Source organism: Macaca thibetana, chromosome 6, assembly GCF_024542745.1.
Source record: "Macaca thibetana thibetana isolate TM-01 chromosome 6, ASM2454274v1, whole genome shotgun sequence".
NCBI classification, from domain to species: domain Eukaryota; kingdom Metazoa; phylum Chordata; class Mammalia; order Primates; family Cercopithecidae; genus Macaca; species Macaca thibetana.
In genome coordinates, this window is record NC_065583.1 from 175,469,055 (window position 1) to 175,483,393 (window position 14,339).

At 59.7% G+C, this 14,339-nt stretch overlaps 1 protein-coding gene across 2 annotated transcripts in view; it reads left to right on the forward strand.

Annotated features, from left to right (window-relative positions):
- Nucleotides 1-714: 714 nt before the first annotated feature.
- The window catches only part of TERT (telomerase reverse transcriptase), a 42,515-nt gene continuing 28,890 nt past the window's right edge, over nt 715-14,339 (forward strand). For both annotated transcript variants that reach the window (XM_050795173.1, XM_050795174.1), the window contains exons 1-6: nt 715-1,012; nt 1,117-2,470; nt 9,517-9,712; nt 11,879-12,059; nt 12,748-12,927; nt 13,401-13,556. In XM_050795173.1, coding sequence (XP_050651130.1) covers nt 794-1,012; nt 1,117-2,470; nt 9,517-9,712; nt 11,879-12,059; nt 12,748-12,927; nt 13,401-13,556 — 2,286 coding nt within the window. In that variant the 5' untranslated portion in view covers nt 715-793. The remainder of the gene's footprint in view (nt 1,013-1,116; nt 2,471-9,516; nt 9,713-11,878; nt 12,060-12,747; nt 12,928-13,400; nt 13,557-14,339) is intronic.

Here is a 14,339-nt window from a genome sequence, read left to right on the forward strand (position 1 = left end):
CGACGGGACCGCCCCGGTGGGTGATTAACAGATTTGGGGTGCTTTGCTCATGGTGGGGACCCCTCGCCGCCTAAGAACCTGCAAAGAGAAATGACGGGCCTGTGTCAAGGAGCCCTAGTCTCGGGAAAGTGTTGCAGGGAGGCGCTCCGGGAGCCCCCGCCTGCCCGTCCAGGGAGCGCTGTTGTGTCCTCAGGTTAGTCTCCAGCCGCGTCTACGTGCCGCCGTCCTCCCCTTCACGCCTGGCATTCGCGGTGCCCGGAGCCTGACGCCCCGCGTCCGGACCTGGGGGCAGCCCTGGGTCTTGGGATCAGGCCCAGCTGAGAAAGCGGCGAAGGGGTCGCCGCTCGCACCTGTTCCCAGGGCCCCCACATCACGGCCCCTCCCTCGGGTTACCCCACAGCCTAGGCCGATTCGACCCCTCTCCGCTGGGGCCCTCGCTGGGGTCCCTGCACCCTGGGAGCCAGGGCGGCGCGCGGGCGGGGAAGCGCGGCCCAGACCCTGGGGTCCGCCCGGAGCCGCGGTAGGGGCCAGGCCGGGGCTCCCAGTGGATTCGCGGGCGCAGACGCCCGGGACCGCGCTGCCCGTCCCGCCACTGCACCTTCCAGCTCCGCCTCCTCCGCGCGGACCCCGCCCCCCTCCCGACCCCTCCCGGGTCCCCGGCCCAGCCCCCTCCAGGCTCTCCCAGCCCCTCCCCTTCCTTTCCGCGGCCCCGCCCTCTCCTCGCGGCGCGGGTTGGAGGCAGAGCCGAGTCCTGCTGCGCACGTGGGAGGCCCCGGCTCTGGCCACCCCTGCGATGCCGCGCGCTCCCCGCTGCCGAGCCGTGCGCTCCCTGCTGCGCAGCCGCTACCGCGAGGTGCTGCCGCTGGCCACGTTCGTGCAGCGCCTGGGGCCCGAGGGCTGGCGACTGGTGCAGCGCGGGGACCCGGCGGCTTTCCGCGCGCTGGTGGCCCAGTGCCTGGTGTGCGTGCCCTGGGACGCACGGCCGCCCCCCGGCGCCCCCTCCTTCCGCCAGGTGGGCCTCCCCAGGGTCCGTGTCCGGCGGGGGTTGAGGGCGGCCGGGGGGAACCGGCGACATGCGGAGAGCAGCGCAGGCGACTCAGAGCGCTTCCCCCGCAGGTGTCCTGCCTAAAGGAGCTGGTAGCCCGGGTGCTGCAGAGGCTGTGCGAGCGCGGCGCGAGGAACGTGCTGGCCTTCGGCTTTGCGCTGCTGGACGGGGCCCGCGGCGGTCCCCCGGAGGCCTTCACCACCAGCGTGCGCAGCTACCTGCCCAACACGGTGACCGACGCACTGCGCGGGAGCGGGGCGTGGGGGCTGCTGCTGCGCCGCGTGGGCGACGACGTGCTGGTTCACCTGCTGGCACGCTGCGCGCTCTTTGTGCTGGTGGCTCCCAGCTGCGCCTACCAGGTGTGCGGGCCGCCGCTGTACGAGCTCGGCGCTGCCACTCAGGGCCGGCCCGCGCCACACGCGAGTGGAACCCGAAGGGGTCTGGGCTGCGAACTGGCCTGGAACCGTAGCGTCAGGGAGGCCGGGGTCCCCATGGGCCTGCCAGCCCCGGGTGCGAGGAGGCGCCGGGGTAGTGCCAACCGAAGTCTGCCGTTGCCCAAGAGGCCCAGGCGTGGGGCTGCCCCTGAGCCGGAGCGGACGCCCGTTGGGCAGGGGTCCTGGGCCCACCCGGACAGGACGCGTGGACCGAGTGACCGTGGTTTCTGTGTGGTGTCACCTGCCAGACCTGCCGAAGAAGCCACCTCTTTGGAGGGTGCGCTGTCTGGCACACGCCACTCCCACCCATCCGTGGGCCGCCAGCACCACGCGGGCCCCCCATCCACGTCGCGGCCACCAAGTCCCTGGGACACGCGTTGTCCCCTGGTGTACGCCGAGACCAAGCACTTCCTCTACTCCTCAGGCGACAAGGAGCAGCTGCGGCCCTCCTTCCTACTCAACTCCCTGCGGCCCAGCCTGACTGGCGCCCGGAGGCTCGTGGAGACCATCTTTCTGGGTTCCAGGCCCTGGATGCCAGGGACTCCCCGCAGGCCGCCCCGCCTGCCCCAGCGCTACTGGCAAATGCGGCCCCTGTTTCTGGAGCTGCTTGGGAACCACGCGCAGTGCCCCTACGGGGCGCTCCTCAAGACGCACTGCCCGCTGCGGGCTGCGGTCACCCCAGCAGCCGGTGTCTGTGCCCGGGAGAAGCCCCAGGGCTCAGTGGCGGCCCCCGAGGAGGAGGACACAGACCGCCGTCGCCTGGTGCAGCTGCTTCGCCAGCACAGCAGCCCCTGGCAGGTGTACGGCTTCGTGCGGGCCTGCCTGCGCCGGCTGGTGCCCCCCGGCCTCTGGGGCTCCAGGCACAACCAACGCCGCTTCCTCAGGAACACCAAGAAGTTCATCTCTCTGGGGAAGCACGCCAAGCTCTCCCTGCGGGAGCTGACGTGGAAGATGAGCGTGCGGGACTGTGCTTGGCTGCGCAGGAGCCCAGGTGAGGAGGTGGTGGCCGTCGAGGGCCCAGGCCCCAGAGCTGAATGCAGTAGGGGGCTCAGAAAAGGGGGCAGGCAGAGCCCTGGTCCCCCAGTCTCCATCGTCAAGTGGGCATATGTGGCTTCTCGCTCTGAACGTCGAGTGGACAAGGTGATCTCTGCCTCTGCTCTCCCTCCTGTCCAGTTTGCATAAACTTACGCGGTTCACCTTCACGTTTTGATGGACACACAGTTTCCAGGCACTGAGGCCAGAGCAGTAAACAGAGGAGGCTGGGCACGGCAGTGGAGCCGGATTGCCGGCAATGGGGAGAAGCGTCTGGAAGCACAGACGCTCTGGCGAGGGTCCCTGCGGATTACCTGTAATCCCCTTCGAAATTTCAAGGATGGGAATGAGTGGTGGGGAGGAGAACCCCCTCTTCCTGGGGGTGGGAGGTAAGGGTGTTGCAGGTGTACGTGGTCAGCCAATATTAGGTTTGTGTTTAAGATTTAATTGTGTGTTGAAGGCCAGGTACTGTGGCTCACGCCTTAATCCCAGCACTTTAGGAGGCTGAGGCAGGTGGATCACCTGAGGTCAGAAGTTCAGGACCAGCCTGACCAACATGGTGAAACCCCGTCTCTACTAAAATTACAAAAAGTAGCTGGGCATGGTGGTGTGTGCCTGTAGTCCCAGCTACTTGGGAGGCTGAGGCAGGAGAATCACTTGAACCCAGGAGGTGGAGGTTGCAGTGAGCTGAGATTGTGCCCTTGCATTCCAGCCTGGGTGATGAGAGTGAAACTCTGTCTTAAAAAAAAAAAAATTGTTTGTTGACTATGCCAGGACAGGGTAGAAGGAGGGAGATGAGACTGTCCTCCAGCACAGATCCTGGTCCCGTCTTTAGGTATGAAGAGGGCCACGTGGGAGCAGAGGACAGCAAATGTCTCCACCTGCTCAGGGAAGGGACAGTGCTTGTAGGTGTTCAGGGGATGGTGCTGCTGAGCCCTGCCGTGTCCCCACTCTGTTTTTCTGGATTTGATGTTGAGGCACCTCCGTTCCAGCCTCCTTTTGGCTCCCAGTGCTCCCAGGCCCTACAGTGGCAGCCAGAAGAAGTCCCGATTTCACCCCCTCCCCACAAACTCTCGAGACATTTAAGACTTCTGGCCATGCAGACAAGGAGGGTGACCTTCCTGGGCTCTTTTTTTTTTTTCTTTTAATGGTGGCAAAAGTCATATAACATGAGATTGGCTCTCCTAACACGGTTTTCTGTGTACAGTGCAGAATGGCTAAGTCGCCCTAGTGTTTACAGCAGTTTGCTTGAACTGCTGTGTCTTGCGTGACTGGAAGTCCCTACCCATCGAACAGCAGCTGCCTGACACCTGCTGCAGCTCAGGTGGACCACGCCGAGTCAGATAATCGTCATGCAACCCATTTTTGCTTTTTTGCGCTCCAGCTTCCTTCGTGGAGGAGAGTTTGAGTTCTCTGATCAGGACTCTGCCTGTCATCACTGCTATTCTCTGATTTCAGATGAGGTCACAATGTGCCCCTGTCACGTGCAGGGTGAGTGAGGCGCGGTCCCCGGGTGTCCCTGTCACATGCAGGGTGAGTGAGGCGCAGTCCCCGGGTGTCCCTGTCACGTGCAAGTGAGTGAGGCGTGGTCCCCGGGTGTCCCTGTCACGTGCAGGGTGAGGCGCGGTCCGCGGGTGTCCCTGTCACGTGCAGGGTGAGTGAGGCGTGGTCCCCGGGTGTCCCTGTCACATGCAGGGTGAGTGAGGCACGGTCCCCGGGTGTCCCTGTCACGTGCAGGGTGAGTGAGGCGTGGTCCCCGGGGTGTCCCTGTCACGTGCAGGGTGAGTGAGGCGCGGTCCCCGGGTGTCCCTGTCACGTGCAAGTGAGTGAGGCGTGGTCCCCTGTGTCCCTGTCACGTGCAGGGTGAGTGAGGCGCAGTCCCCGGGTGTCCCTGTCACGTGCAGGGTGAGTGAGGCGCGGTCCCCGGGTGTCCCTGTCACGTGCAAGTGAGTGAGGCGTGTCCCTGTGTCCCTGTCACGTGCAGGGTGAGTGAGGCGCGGTCCCCGGGTGTCCCTGTCACGTGCAGGGTGAGTGAGGCGCGGTCCCCGGGTGTCCCTGTCACATGCAGGGTGAGTGAGGCACGGTCCCCGGGTGTCCCTGTCACATGCAGGGTGAGTGAGGCGTGGTCCCCTGTGTCCCTGTCACGTGCAGGGGTGAGTGAGGCAGGGTGAGTGAGGCGTGGTCCCCGGGTGTCCCTGTCACGTGCAGGGTGAGTGAGGCGCGGTCCCCGGGTGTCCCTGTCACGTGCAAGTGAGTGAGGCGTGGTCCCCTGTGTCCCTGTCACGTGCAGGGTGAGTGAGGCACGGTCCCCGGGTGTCCCTGTCACGTGCAGGGTGAGTGAGGCGTGGTCCCCGGGTGTCCCTGTCACGTGCAGGGTGAGTGAGGCGTGGTCCCCGGGTGTCCCTGTCACGTGCAGGGTGAGTGAGGCGCGGTCCCCGGGTGTCCCTGTCACGTGCAGGGTGAGTGAGGCGCGGATCCCCAAGTGTCCCTGTCACGTGCAGGGTGAGTGAGGTGTGGTCCCCGGGTGTCCCTGTCACATGCAGGGTGAGTGAGGCGTGGTCCCCTGTGTCCCTGTCATGCAGGGTGAGTGAGGCGCGGTTCCCGGGTGTCCCTGTCATGTGCAGGGTGAGTGAGGCGCGGTCCCCGGGTGTCCCTGTCACGTGCAAGTGAGTGAGGCGTGGTCCCCTGTGTCCCTGTCATGCAGGGTGAGTGAGGCGCGGTCCCCGGGTGTCCCTGTCACGTGCAGGGTGAGTGAGGCGCGGTCCCCGGGTGTCCCTGTCACGTGCAAGTGAGTGAGGCGTGGTCCCCTGTGTCCCTGTCACGTGCAGGGTGAGTGAGGCGCGGTCCCCGGGTGTCCCTGTCACGTGCAGGGTGAGTGAGGCACGGTCCCCGGGTGTCCCTGTCACGTGCAAGTGAGTGAGGCGCGGTCCCCTGTGTCCCTGTCACGTGCAGGGTGAGTGAGGCGCGGTCCCCGGGTGTCCCTGTCACGTGCAGGGTGAGTGAGGCACGGTCCCCGGGTGTCCCTGTCACGTGCAGGGTGAGTGAGGCGTGGTCCCCGGGTGTCCCTGTCACATGCAGGGTGAGTGAGGCGCGGTCCCCGGGTGTCCCTGTCACGTGCAGGGTGAGTGAGGCGCGGTCCCCGGGTGTCCCTGTCACGTGCAGGGTGAGTGAGGCGCGGATCCCCAAGTGTCCCTGTCACGTGCAGGGTGAGTGAGGTGCGGTCCCCTGGTGTCCCTGTCACATGCAGGGTGAGTGAGGCGTGGTCCCCTGTGTCCCTGTCATGCAGGGTGAGTGAGGCGCGGTCCGCGGGTGTCCCTGTCACATGCAGGGTGAGTGAGGCGTGGTCCCCTGTGTCCCTGTCATGCAGGGTGAGTGAGGTGCGGTCCGCGGGTGTCCCTGTCACGTGCAGGGTGAGTGAGGCGCGGTCCCCGGGTGTCCCTGTCACATGCAGGGTGAGTGAGGTGCGGTCCCGGGGTGTCCCTGTCATTCAGGGTGAGTGAGGTGCGGTCCCCGGGTGTCCCTGTCATGCTGAGGCTGGACTCTGGGCTGCCTGTGTCTGCTGCCAAGTGTTGCTGGAGACATCCCAGAAAGGATTCTCTGTGGCCTGAAGGAAAACAAGGCACCCCAACCCCCTCACTTGTCCTATTTTCTCCCAAGCTGCCCCTCAGCTTGGCTCCCTTGGGTGGGTGGCAACCCTTGTCACCTTATTCTGGGCACCTGCCGGTCATTGCTTAGGCTGGGCTCTGCCTCCAGTCGCCCCCTCATGTGGATTGACATCCAGCCACAGGTTGGAGTGTCTCCGTCTGTCTCCTGCTCTGAGACCTACGTGGAGGGCTGGTGTCTCCGCCGGCCTTCGTCAGACTTCTCTCTTGGGTCTTGGTTTTGAATTTCACTGACTTACCTCTAATATTTCTATCTTTCCATTATATGCTTTCTTTTGGTTTATTCTTTCATTTCTTTTCTAACTTCTTAGTTTAGTTATGCCTTTCCCTCTAAGTGCTGCCTTAGCTGCACCCTGTGTTTTGATGTGAATTTCGACATCAGCCACTTTTAAGTGTTCTTAAAATACTTAAAAGTGTTCATACGTGTTAATACTTCTTTTAAATATTCTTACACTGTGATTTTTTTCTTTGCGCACCCTGTTTTGATGTGAAGTCATTTTGATATCAGTCACTTTTAAGTATTCTTTAACTTATTCTGTGATTTCTTTGAGCAGTGAGTTATTTGAACATGGTTTATTTTCCAGATTTGTAGAGTATTTTAAGTTATCATTTTGTTATTGATTTCAAACTCAGTTGTATGGTGGTCTGTATAATACCAATTGTGGATCTTTGCTTTGTGATCTAGTGTGTGGATGGTTTCCAGAATCAGCCATTGTAAATTTGACGTCCTGCCAATAGAGGGCATGTTCACTATATCCAGCTTATTAAGTCCTGTGCAAAGCTTCTGTCTCCTTCTAGATGCATGAAATTCCAAGAAGGAGGCCACAGTCCATCACATGGGGGATGGGTCTGTTCATTTCTTCTTGTTTGGTGGCATTTATATGGGGCATTATTAGGTGTATGCACGTGGTAGAATTTTTATCTTCCTGATGAGTGAATCTTTTGTAGACTTCTATGTCTCTAGTCATCTAGTGATTCTTTTTTTAAATTGCCCTTAGTACTGCCACACTGGGCTTCATTTGATTAGTATTTTCTTGCTGTATCTGTTTTCTGCCTTATATATATATATATGTATTTTTGTTGTTGAGACAGAGTCTTGCTCTGTTGCCCAGGATGAGTGAAGTGGCATGATCACAGGTCACTGTAACCTTTACCTCCCAGTGTGAGCCATTCTCTCACCTCAGCCTCCTGAACAGCTAGGACTACAGACACGCACCACTACACCTGGCTAATTTTAAAATGTTTTCTAGAGACAGGGTCTTGCTGTGTTGCCCAGGCTGGTCTCAAACTCTTGGACTCAAGGGATCCACCTACCTCGGCTTCCCAAAGTGCTGAATTACAGGCATGAGCCTCTGTGCCTGGCCTAATTTTCAACACTTTTTTGTTCTTACCGTGTAGGTATGTCTTGTTAACAGCATGTAGGTGAATTTCCAGTCCAGTCTGACAGTTGTTGTTTAACTGGATAACTTGATTTGTTTTCATTTTTCTGTCACTAGAGACCCGTCTGGTGCGCTGTGATTCTCCATTTGCCTTTTGCGTGTCCTCGTTCCCTTGTTTCTCACTACCTCTTGGGTTGCTGTGTGCATTTCCTGCCAAGTGTGTGTGGATCCTGTCGTTGCCTCCTGTTCACTGGGCATTTGCTTTTATTTCCCTTTGCTTAGTGTTACCCCCTGATCTTTTCATTGTCATTGTTTGCTTTTGTTTTTTGAGACAGAGTCTCACTCTGTCACCCAGGCTGGAGTGCAATGGCGCAACCTCGGCTCACTGCAACCTCTGCCTCCTGGGTTCAAGCAGTTCTCATTCCTCAACCTCATGAGTAGCTGGGATTACAGGTGCCCGCCACCACACCTGGCTAATTTTTGTATTTTTAGTAGAGATGAGGTTTCACCATGTTGGCCAGGCTTGTCTCAAACTCCTGACTCAAGTGATCTGCCCGCCTCGGCCTCCCACAGTGCTGGGATTACAGGCGTGAGCCACCGCGCCCGGCCTACCCTGATCTTTTAAAATGAAGTCTGAAACATTGCTACCCTTGTCCTGAGCAGTAAGAGCCTTAAGTATATTTTAACTCTGGTCACCACCCCCAGCCTATGTGCTATTTTCCCTGCTGACTTAGTTCTATCTTGGGTATCTTGACACACCCACAAGGTAACCATTATTAATATTGTTTTCCGTGTTCAGTGTTTCTTTAGCTTTGTCCCTGCCCTGCTTTTCCTCCTCTGTTCCCCGTCTGTCTTTTGTCTCAGGCCTGCCTTCTGGGGTCCCCTTCCTTGTCCTTTGCCTGGTTCTTCTGTCTTGTTATTGCTGGTAAACCCCAGCTTTACCTGCACTGTGGCCTCCATGGCTTCTAGTGACGTCCGGGGACCTCTGCTTATGCACAGATGAAGATGTGGAGACTCACGAGAAGGGCGGTCATCTTGGCCCTTGAGTGTCTGGAGCACCACGTGGCCGGCGTTCCTTAGCCAGTGGGTGACAGCAGCGTCCGCTCGGCCTGGGTTCAGCCTGGAAAACCCCAGGCATGTTGGGATCTGGGCTCCGTGGTGACGAGTTTGAAATCACACAAACCTACGGTCTGGTGCCAGCCCCGATGTGCTGCCTGGCGGGGAAGTGTCTGCCTCCTCCCTTCTGCTTAGGGACCAGGACAAAGGATGAGGCTCCGAGCCATTGTCATCCAACAGGAGCATGACGTGAGCCACGTGGATCATTTTTAAATGTCTAGGCTGGGCGCGGTGGCTCACGCCTGTAATCCCAGCACTTTGGAAGGCCCAGGCGGATGGATCACAAGGTCAGGAGATCGAGACCAACCTGGCCAACATGGTGAAACCCCATCTCTACTAAAAACACAAAAATTAGCCGGGCATGGTGGTGGGTGCCTGTAATCCCAGCCACCTGGGAGGCTGAGGTAGGAGAATCGCTTGAACCAGGGAGTTGGAAGTTGCAGTGAGCTGACATTGCGCCACTGCACTCCAGCCTGGCAACAGAGGGAGACTGTCTCAAAAAAAAAAAAAAAAAAAAAAAATAGAGAAAAAGAAAAAAAAAATTCTAGCAGCCACATTAAAAAAGTAAAAAAGAAAAGGTGAAATTAACGTAATAATAATTTTACTGAAGCCCAGCACGTCCACAGCTCATCATTTAGGGTGTCATTGGTGGGAGCGTCACTCACAGGACATGTGACATTTTTTGTGCTTGATCTGCGGGATCCCGTGTGTGGGTCCCGTGTGCGGCCATCTCAGCCTGGACCTGCTGGGCTCCCCGTGGCCATGGCTGTCGTACCAGATGGTGCAGGTCTGCGATGAGGTCGCCAGCCCTGCGGTGAGCTGGATGTGCGGTGTCCTTCTCATTTCAGGGGTGGGCTGTGTGCCGGCCGCGGAGCACCGCCTGCGGGAGGAGATCCTGGCCAAGTTCCTGCACTGGCTGATGAGTGTGTATGTGGTCGAGCTGCTCAGGTCTTTTTTTTATGTCACGGAGACCACGTTTCAGAAGAACAGGCTCTTTTTCTACCGGAAGAGTGTCTGGAGCAAGTTGCAAAGCATTGGAATCAGGTAGTGTACCCCCACGCTGGTCCCCTGCTTCTCGAAGTCCTGCAGCACCAGCCCCGGCCTCAGCGTGCGCCTGTCGTCCCGGTGCCGGTGCTTCCCTGGCTGTGCGGCTCTGGGCTGGGAGCCAGGGCCCCCGTCACAGGCCTGGCCCGAGTGGATTCTGTGCTGGGCTCTGATTGCCCGGAGCTCACTTTCTGTTACTTGTGAAATCAGGAGTTTATGCCAAGTGGTCTCTGGGGTCTGTAAAGCAGAAGCGGTTTATATTGGATGGAAACACTACCACCAGCCTCCTTGTCCCTCCTCGGGATGTGGATCCGATTCTCTCTTTCTCTTTTTTTTTTTTTTTGTTTTTTGAGATGGAGACTTGCTCTGTTGCCCAGGCTAGAGTGCAGTGCCATAATCTTCACTCACTGCAACTTCCACCTCCCGGGTTTAAGTGATTCTCCAGCCTCAGCCTCCTAAGTAGCTGGGATTACAGGCACCTGCCACCACGCCTGGCTAATTTTTGTATTTTTAGTAGAGATGGGCTTTTGCCCTGTTGGCCAGGCTGGTCTCGAACTCCTGACCTCAGGTGATCCACCCACCTTGGCCTCCCAGAATGCTTGGTTTATAGGCTGAGCCACTGTGCCTGGCCCCCGATTGTCTTTTAATTCATGCTGGTCTGCATGAATCTTTAATCTGCTGGATTTAGGTCACGAGAGGATAAAATCCCACCCTCTTGGTGACTCACTGTGGGGAGCACCTGTGTGGGGAGCACCCGGGGTAGGAGACGTCCATCATGAGCTAACTTCTAGGTGGCTGCGTTTGAATGGCTGCGAGATTTTGTCTGCAGTGTTCAGCTGATAAAGAGTGTGAGGGATTGTGGCAGATTCAAGCTGGATTTGCGTCAGTGAGGGACTGGAGTGCTGGGCTGGGAGACATCAGCCTGGCTGAGCCCAGGCCATGATATTAGCTTCTCTGTGTCCCACCCAGGCTGACTGGAGGGCTCGGTGAGGACTCTTTAGTCACAAGGTCAGGGCTTCCCCGGCTCCTCTGCACACTCGAGTCCCTGGGGGGCTTCTCACACCCCATGCCCCAAATCAGGATGTCTGCAGAGGAAGCTGGCAGCAGACCTCATCAGAGGTAACACGGCCTCTGGGCTGGGGACCCCCACGTGGGGCTGGGGCCGTTTCCTCCTGTATCTGGGGGAGAGTCAGGGCTTTCCTTGTGGGAACGAGTTAATACACAATGTGCCCTACTTAGACATTGCACATAGTGAATGGTGTGTGACCCAACGTGGTCATTTGACCAGTGTTTTGGGAAGAATTTAATTGGGGTGACAGGAAGGAGCAGACAGACGTGGTGGTCCCCTAGTCGCTCCTTGTCACGGCTGGAGCTGATGTTCTGCCTGAGGGGCCTCGGAGGCCCCTCCTCCCTGGACAGGGTACTGTGCCTCTTCTGTGCTCGGCTGGGCCTGCGGCCTGGGGTCAGGGTACCAGCCCCGGAGCACCCTCGGGCCCAGCGACCATAGAGCACTAGGCTGTCAGCCGCAGATGCCCAGGTCCAGGTGTGGCCACTCCAGCCCCCCACTCCCCCATGGGTGGTTTTGGGAGAAAATGCCAAAGGGCAGAGGTGTCAGGGAGCTGGTGGGCTCACGGGAGCTGGTTCTGCTCCTTGGCTGAGCTGCCCTGAGCAGCCTCCCCTGCCCTCTCCATTGGAAGGGATGCGGCTCTTTCTGCCTGAGGGTCCTGCCTGGGGCCAGACCTGGGCTACCCAGTGGCTGTACCAGAGGGACAGGCATCCTGTGTGGAGGGAGCATGAGTTCATGTGGCCCCAGATGCAGCCTTGCACCCCATCCTGGGTGGCGGCCACTGGACAGGCAGGCTGGGGGTTGATCATGGGACCAGGTTCCCTGGTGCTGATGGTGGGACAGTCACCCTGGGGGTTGACCACTGGACTGTGCGTTCCTGGGGTTGACTGTAGGACCAGGTGTCCAGGTGCCCTGCAAGTAGAGAGCTCTCGGAGGCGTCTGGCTGGCGTGGGAGGACGTGGCCCCGGGCATGGCCTTCAGTGTGTGCTGCCGTGGGTGTCCTGAGCCCTCACTGAGTCGATGGAGGCTTGTGGCTTCCCGTGAGCTTCCCCCTAGTCTGGCGCCTGGCTGAGCGTGTCCTGAGGGGCTCTCTGTTGCAGACAGCACTTGAAGAGGGTGCAGCTGCGGGAGCTGTCGGAAGCAGAGGCCAGGCAGCATCGGGAAGCCAGGCCCACCCTGCTGGCGTCCAGACTCCGCTTCCTCCCCAAGCCTGACGGGCTCCGGCCGATCGTGAACATGGACTACGTCGTGGGAGCCAGAACGTTCCGCAGAGAAAAGAGGGTGACTGTGCTTTGGTTTAGTGTCCTTTTTAAACAGAAGTGTGTTTGAGCCCCACATTTGGTATCAGCTTAGATGCAGGGCCCGGAGGAGGGGCCACGGGACCCAGCCCGGCCCACGGCACGGCTTACACCCATTTGTGGGCGTGGTGAGGTGGCCGAGGTGCTGGTGCCTCCAGAAAAGCAGTGTGGGGGTGTTGGGGGAGGTCCTGGGGCAGGGACAGGCTCTGAGGACCACAAGCAGCGGCTGGGCTGGGGCCTGGACGCAGCAGAGTGCGAGGTCCCAGGTTCGTGTCCTGCCGTGGTGCTCGGGCACCGGGTGCTTCCGTATGTGGGCCCAGGGACCAGGCCATGGCTGCCAGGACCCCACCGGGCTCTGAGGACCCTGGGCCCTCACCCCACGGCTCCTGCACCCCACCCCTGTGGCTGCTGTGGCTGTAGTGACCCCGTCATTTGAGGGGAGTGTGGGGTGAGGTGGACAGAGGTATGGCATGAGCATCCCATGTGCAACACACATGCAGCCGGGACCACGTTTCAAACAGGGTCTGGGGAAGCTGGGAGGGGTTCAAGGACCTAGGTCTGGGCGGCTGGGGACACTGGGGTGGGGCTGCTTCTCCCCTGGGTCCCTCTGGTGGGGCGGGGCACCTGGCCAGGTCCACTGTCCTGACCATCTCCCGTGCCGTCCCCGCCAGGCCGAGCGTCTCGCCTCGAGGGTGAAGGCACTGTTCAGTGTGCTCAACTACGAGCGGGCACGGCGCCCCGGCCTCCTGGGTGCCTCTGTGCTGGGCCTGGATGATATCCACAGGGCCTGGCGCAACTTTGTGCTGCGTGTGCGGGCCCAGGACCCGCCACCCAAGCTATACTTCGTCAAGGTGGGCGCTGGGACCCCGTCAGCAGCCCTGCTGGACCTTGGGGGTGGCTGCCTGATTGACACCTCATGCTGGGTGGGCCACAGGGAGTGCAGGTGACCCGGTCACTGTTGGGGACACACCCGGCACCTGGCAGGGAGGCCTTCAGCCTTTCCTGCAGCACATGGGCCCCGACTCTGCACCCCAACTGCCCCGGGCTCCTCCCAGGGAGGGTCCCACTGGATTCCAGTTCCCGTCAGAGAAGGAACCGCACCAGCTCAGCCACCAGGCCCCGGTGCCTCGCACCCCAGTCCTGAGCCAGGGCCCTCCTGTCCTGAGGCTCAGAGAGGGCATACAGCCCGCCCTGCCCTTGGGGTCTGGAGAGGTGGGGCTCAGAGAGAGATGGGGGGACACGGCTGCGGCCAGGCCCTGAGGGCAGAGGTGACGTCTGAGTTGCTGGGTGGCCATTGTCAGCCTCCTTGCCTTCACTCACGCAGGTGGATGTGATGGGCGCATACGACACCATCCCCCAGGACAGGCTCACGGAGGTCATCGCCAGCATCATCAAGCCCCAGAACACATATTGCGTGCGCCGGTATGCTGTGGTCCGGAAGGCCGCCCACGGGCACGTCCGCAAGACCTTCAAGAGCCACGTAAGGCTCACGTGTGATACAGTTGTGTCCAGGATGTGTGTCCCTGGGATATGGATGTGTCTAGGATGCAGTCATGTCTGTGATGTGTTTCTGTGATGGAGGTACTTCCATGATTTACACGTCAGTGATATGTGTGTGTATCTGTGATATGCGCATGTGGCACGTGTGTGGCACGTGTGTGGCACGGGCGTGTCCGTGGTGCATGTGTCTGTGATGAGCATATTTGTGATGTATGTGTGTGTATCTGTGGCACGTGTGTGTGCGTGGTGTGTCTCTGGTGTGTGTGCCTGTGGTATGCATGAGCGTGTGTCTGTGCTGCGTGTCTGTGACGTGCATATTTGTGGTGTGTGTGTGCGCATGTGTCCGTGACACATGCATGTCCACACTGTGTCTGTGGCGTGGGTGTGTGTGGCCCCTTGGCCTTCCTCCTTCCTCTTCCGGGCATGGTCCGTACCATTGTCCTCACGCTCTTGGGTGCTGGTTTGGTGAACTCCACATTCAGGGTCCTCCCTTCCAGCACAGGTGCCCCTGTCCTGTCACGGGGCTGGGCCTTGGAGACTCCAAGCCGGGTTTGAGAGGAGAGTAGGAACGCTGGGTGGTACCTTCCTGGACCCCCGGCACCCCCAGGACCCCAGCCTGGCCCGTGCCGGCTCTATGAGAGACAGGAAGGCTGATTCAGGCCTCGCTCCCCGGGACACACTCCTCCCAGAGCGGCCGGAGGCCTTGGGGCTCAGCAGGGGTGAAAGGGGCCCTGGGCTTGGGTTCCCACCCAATGGTCATGAG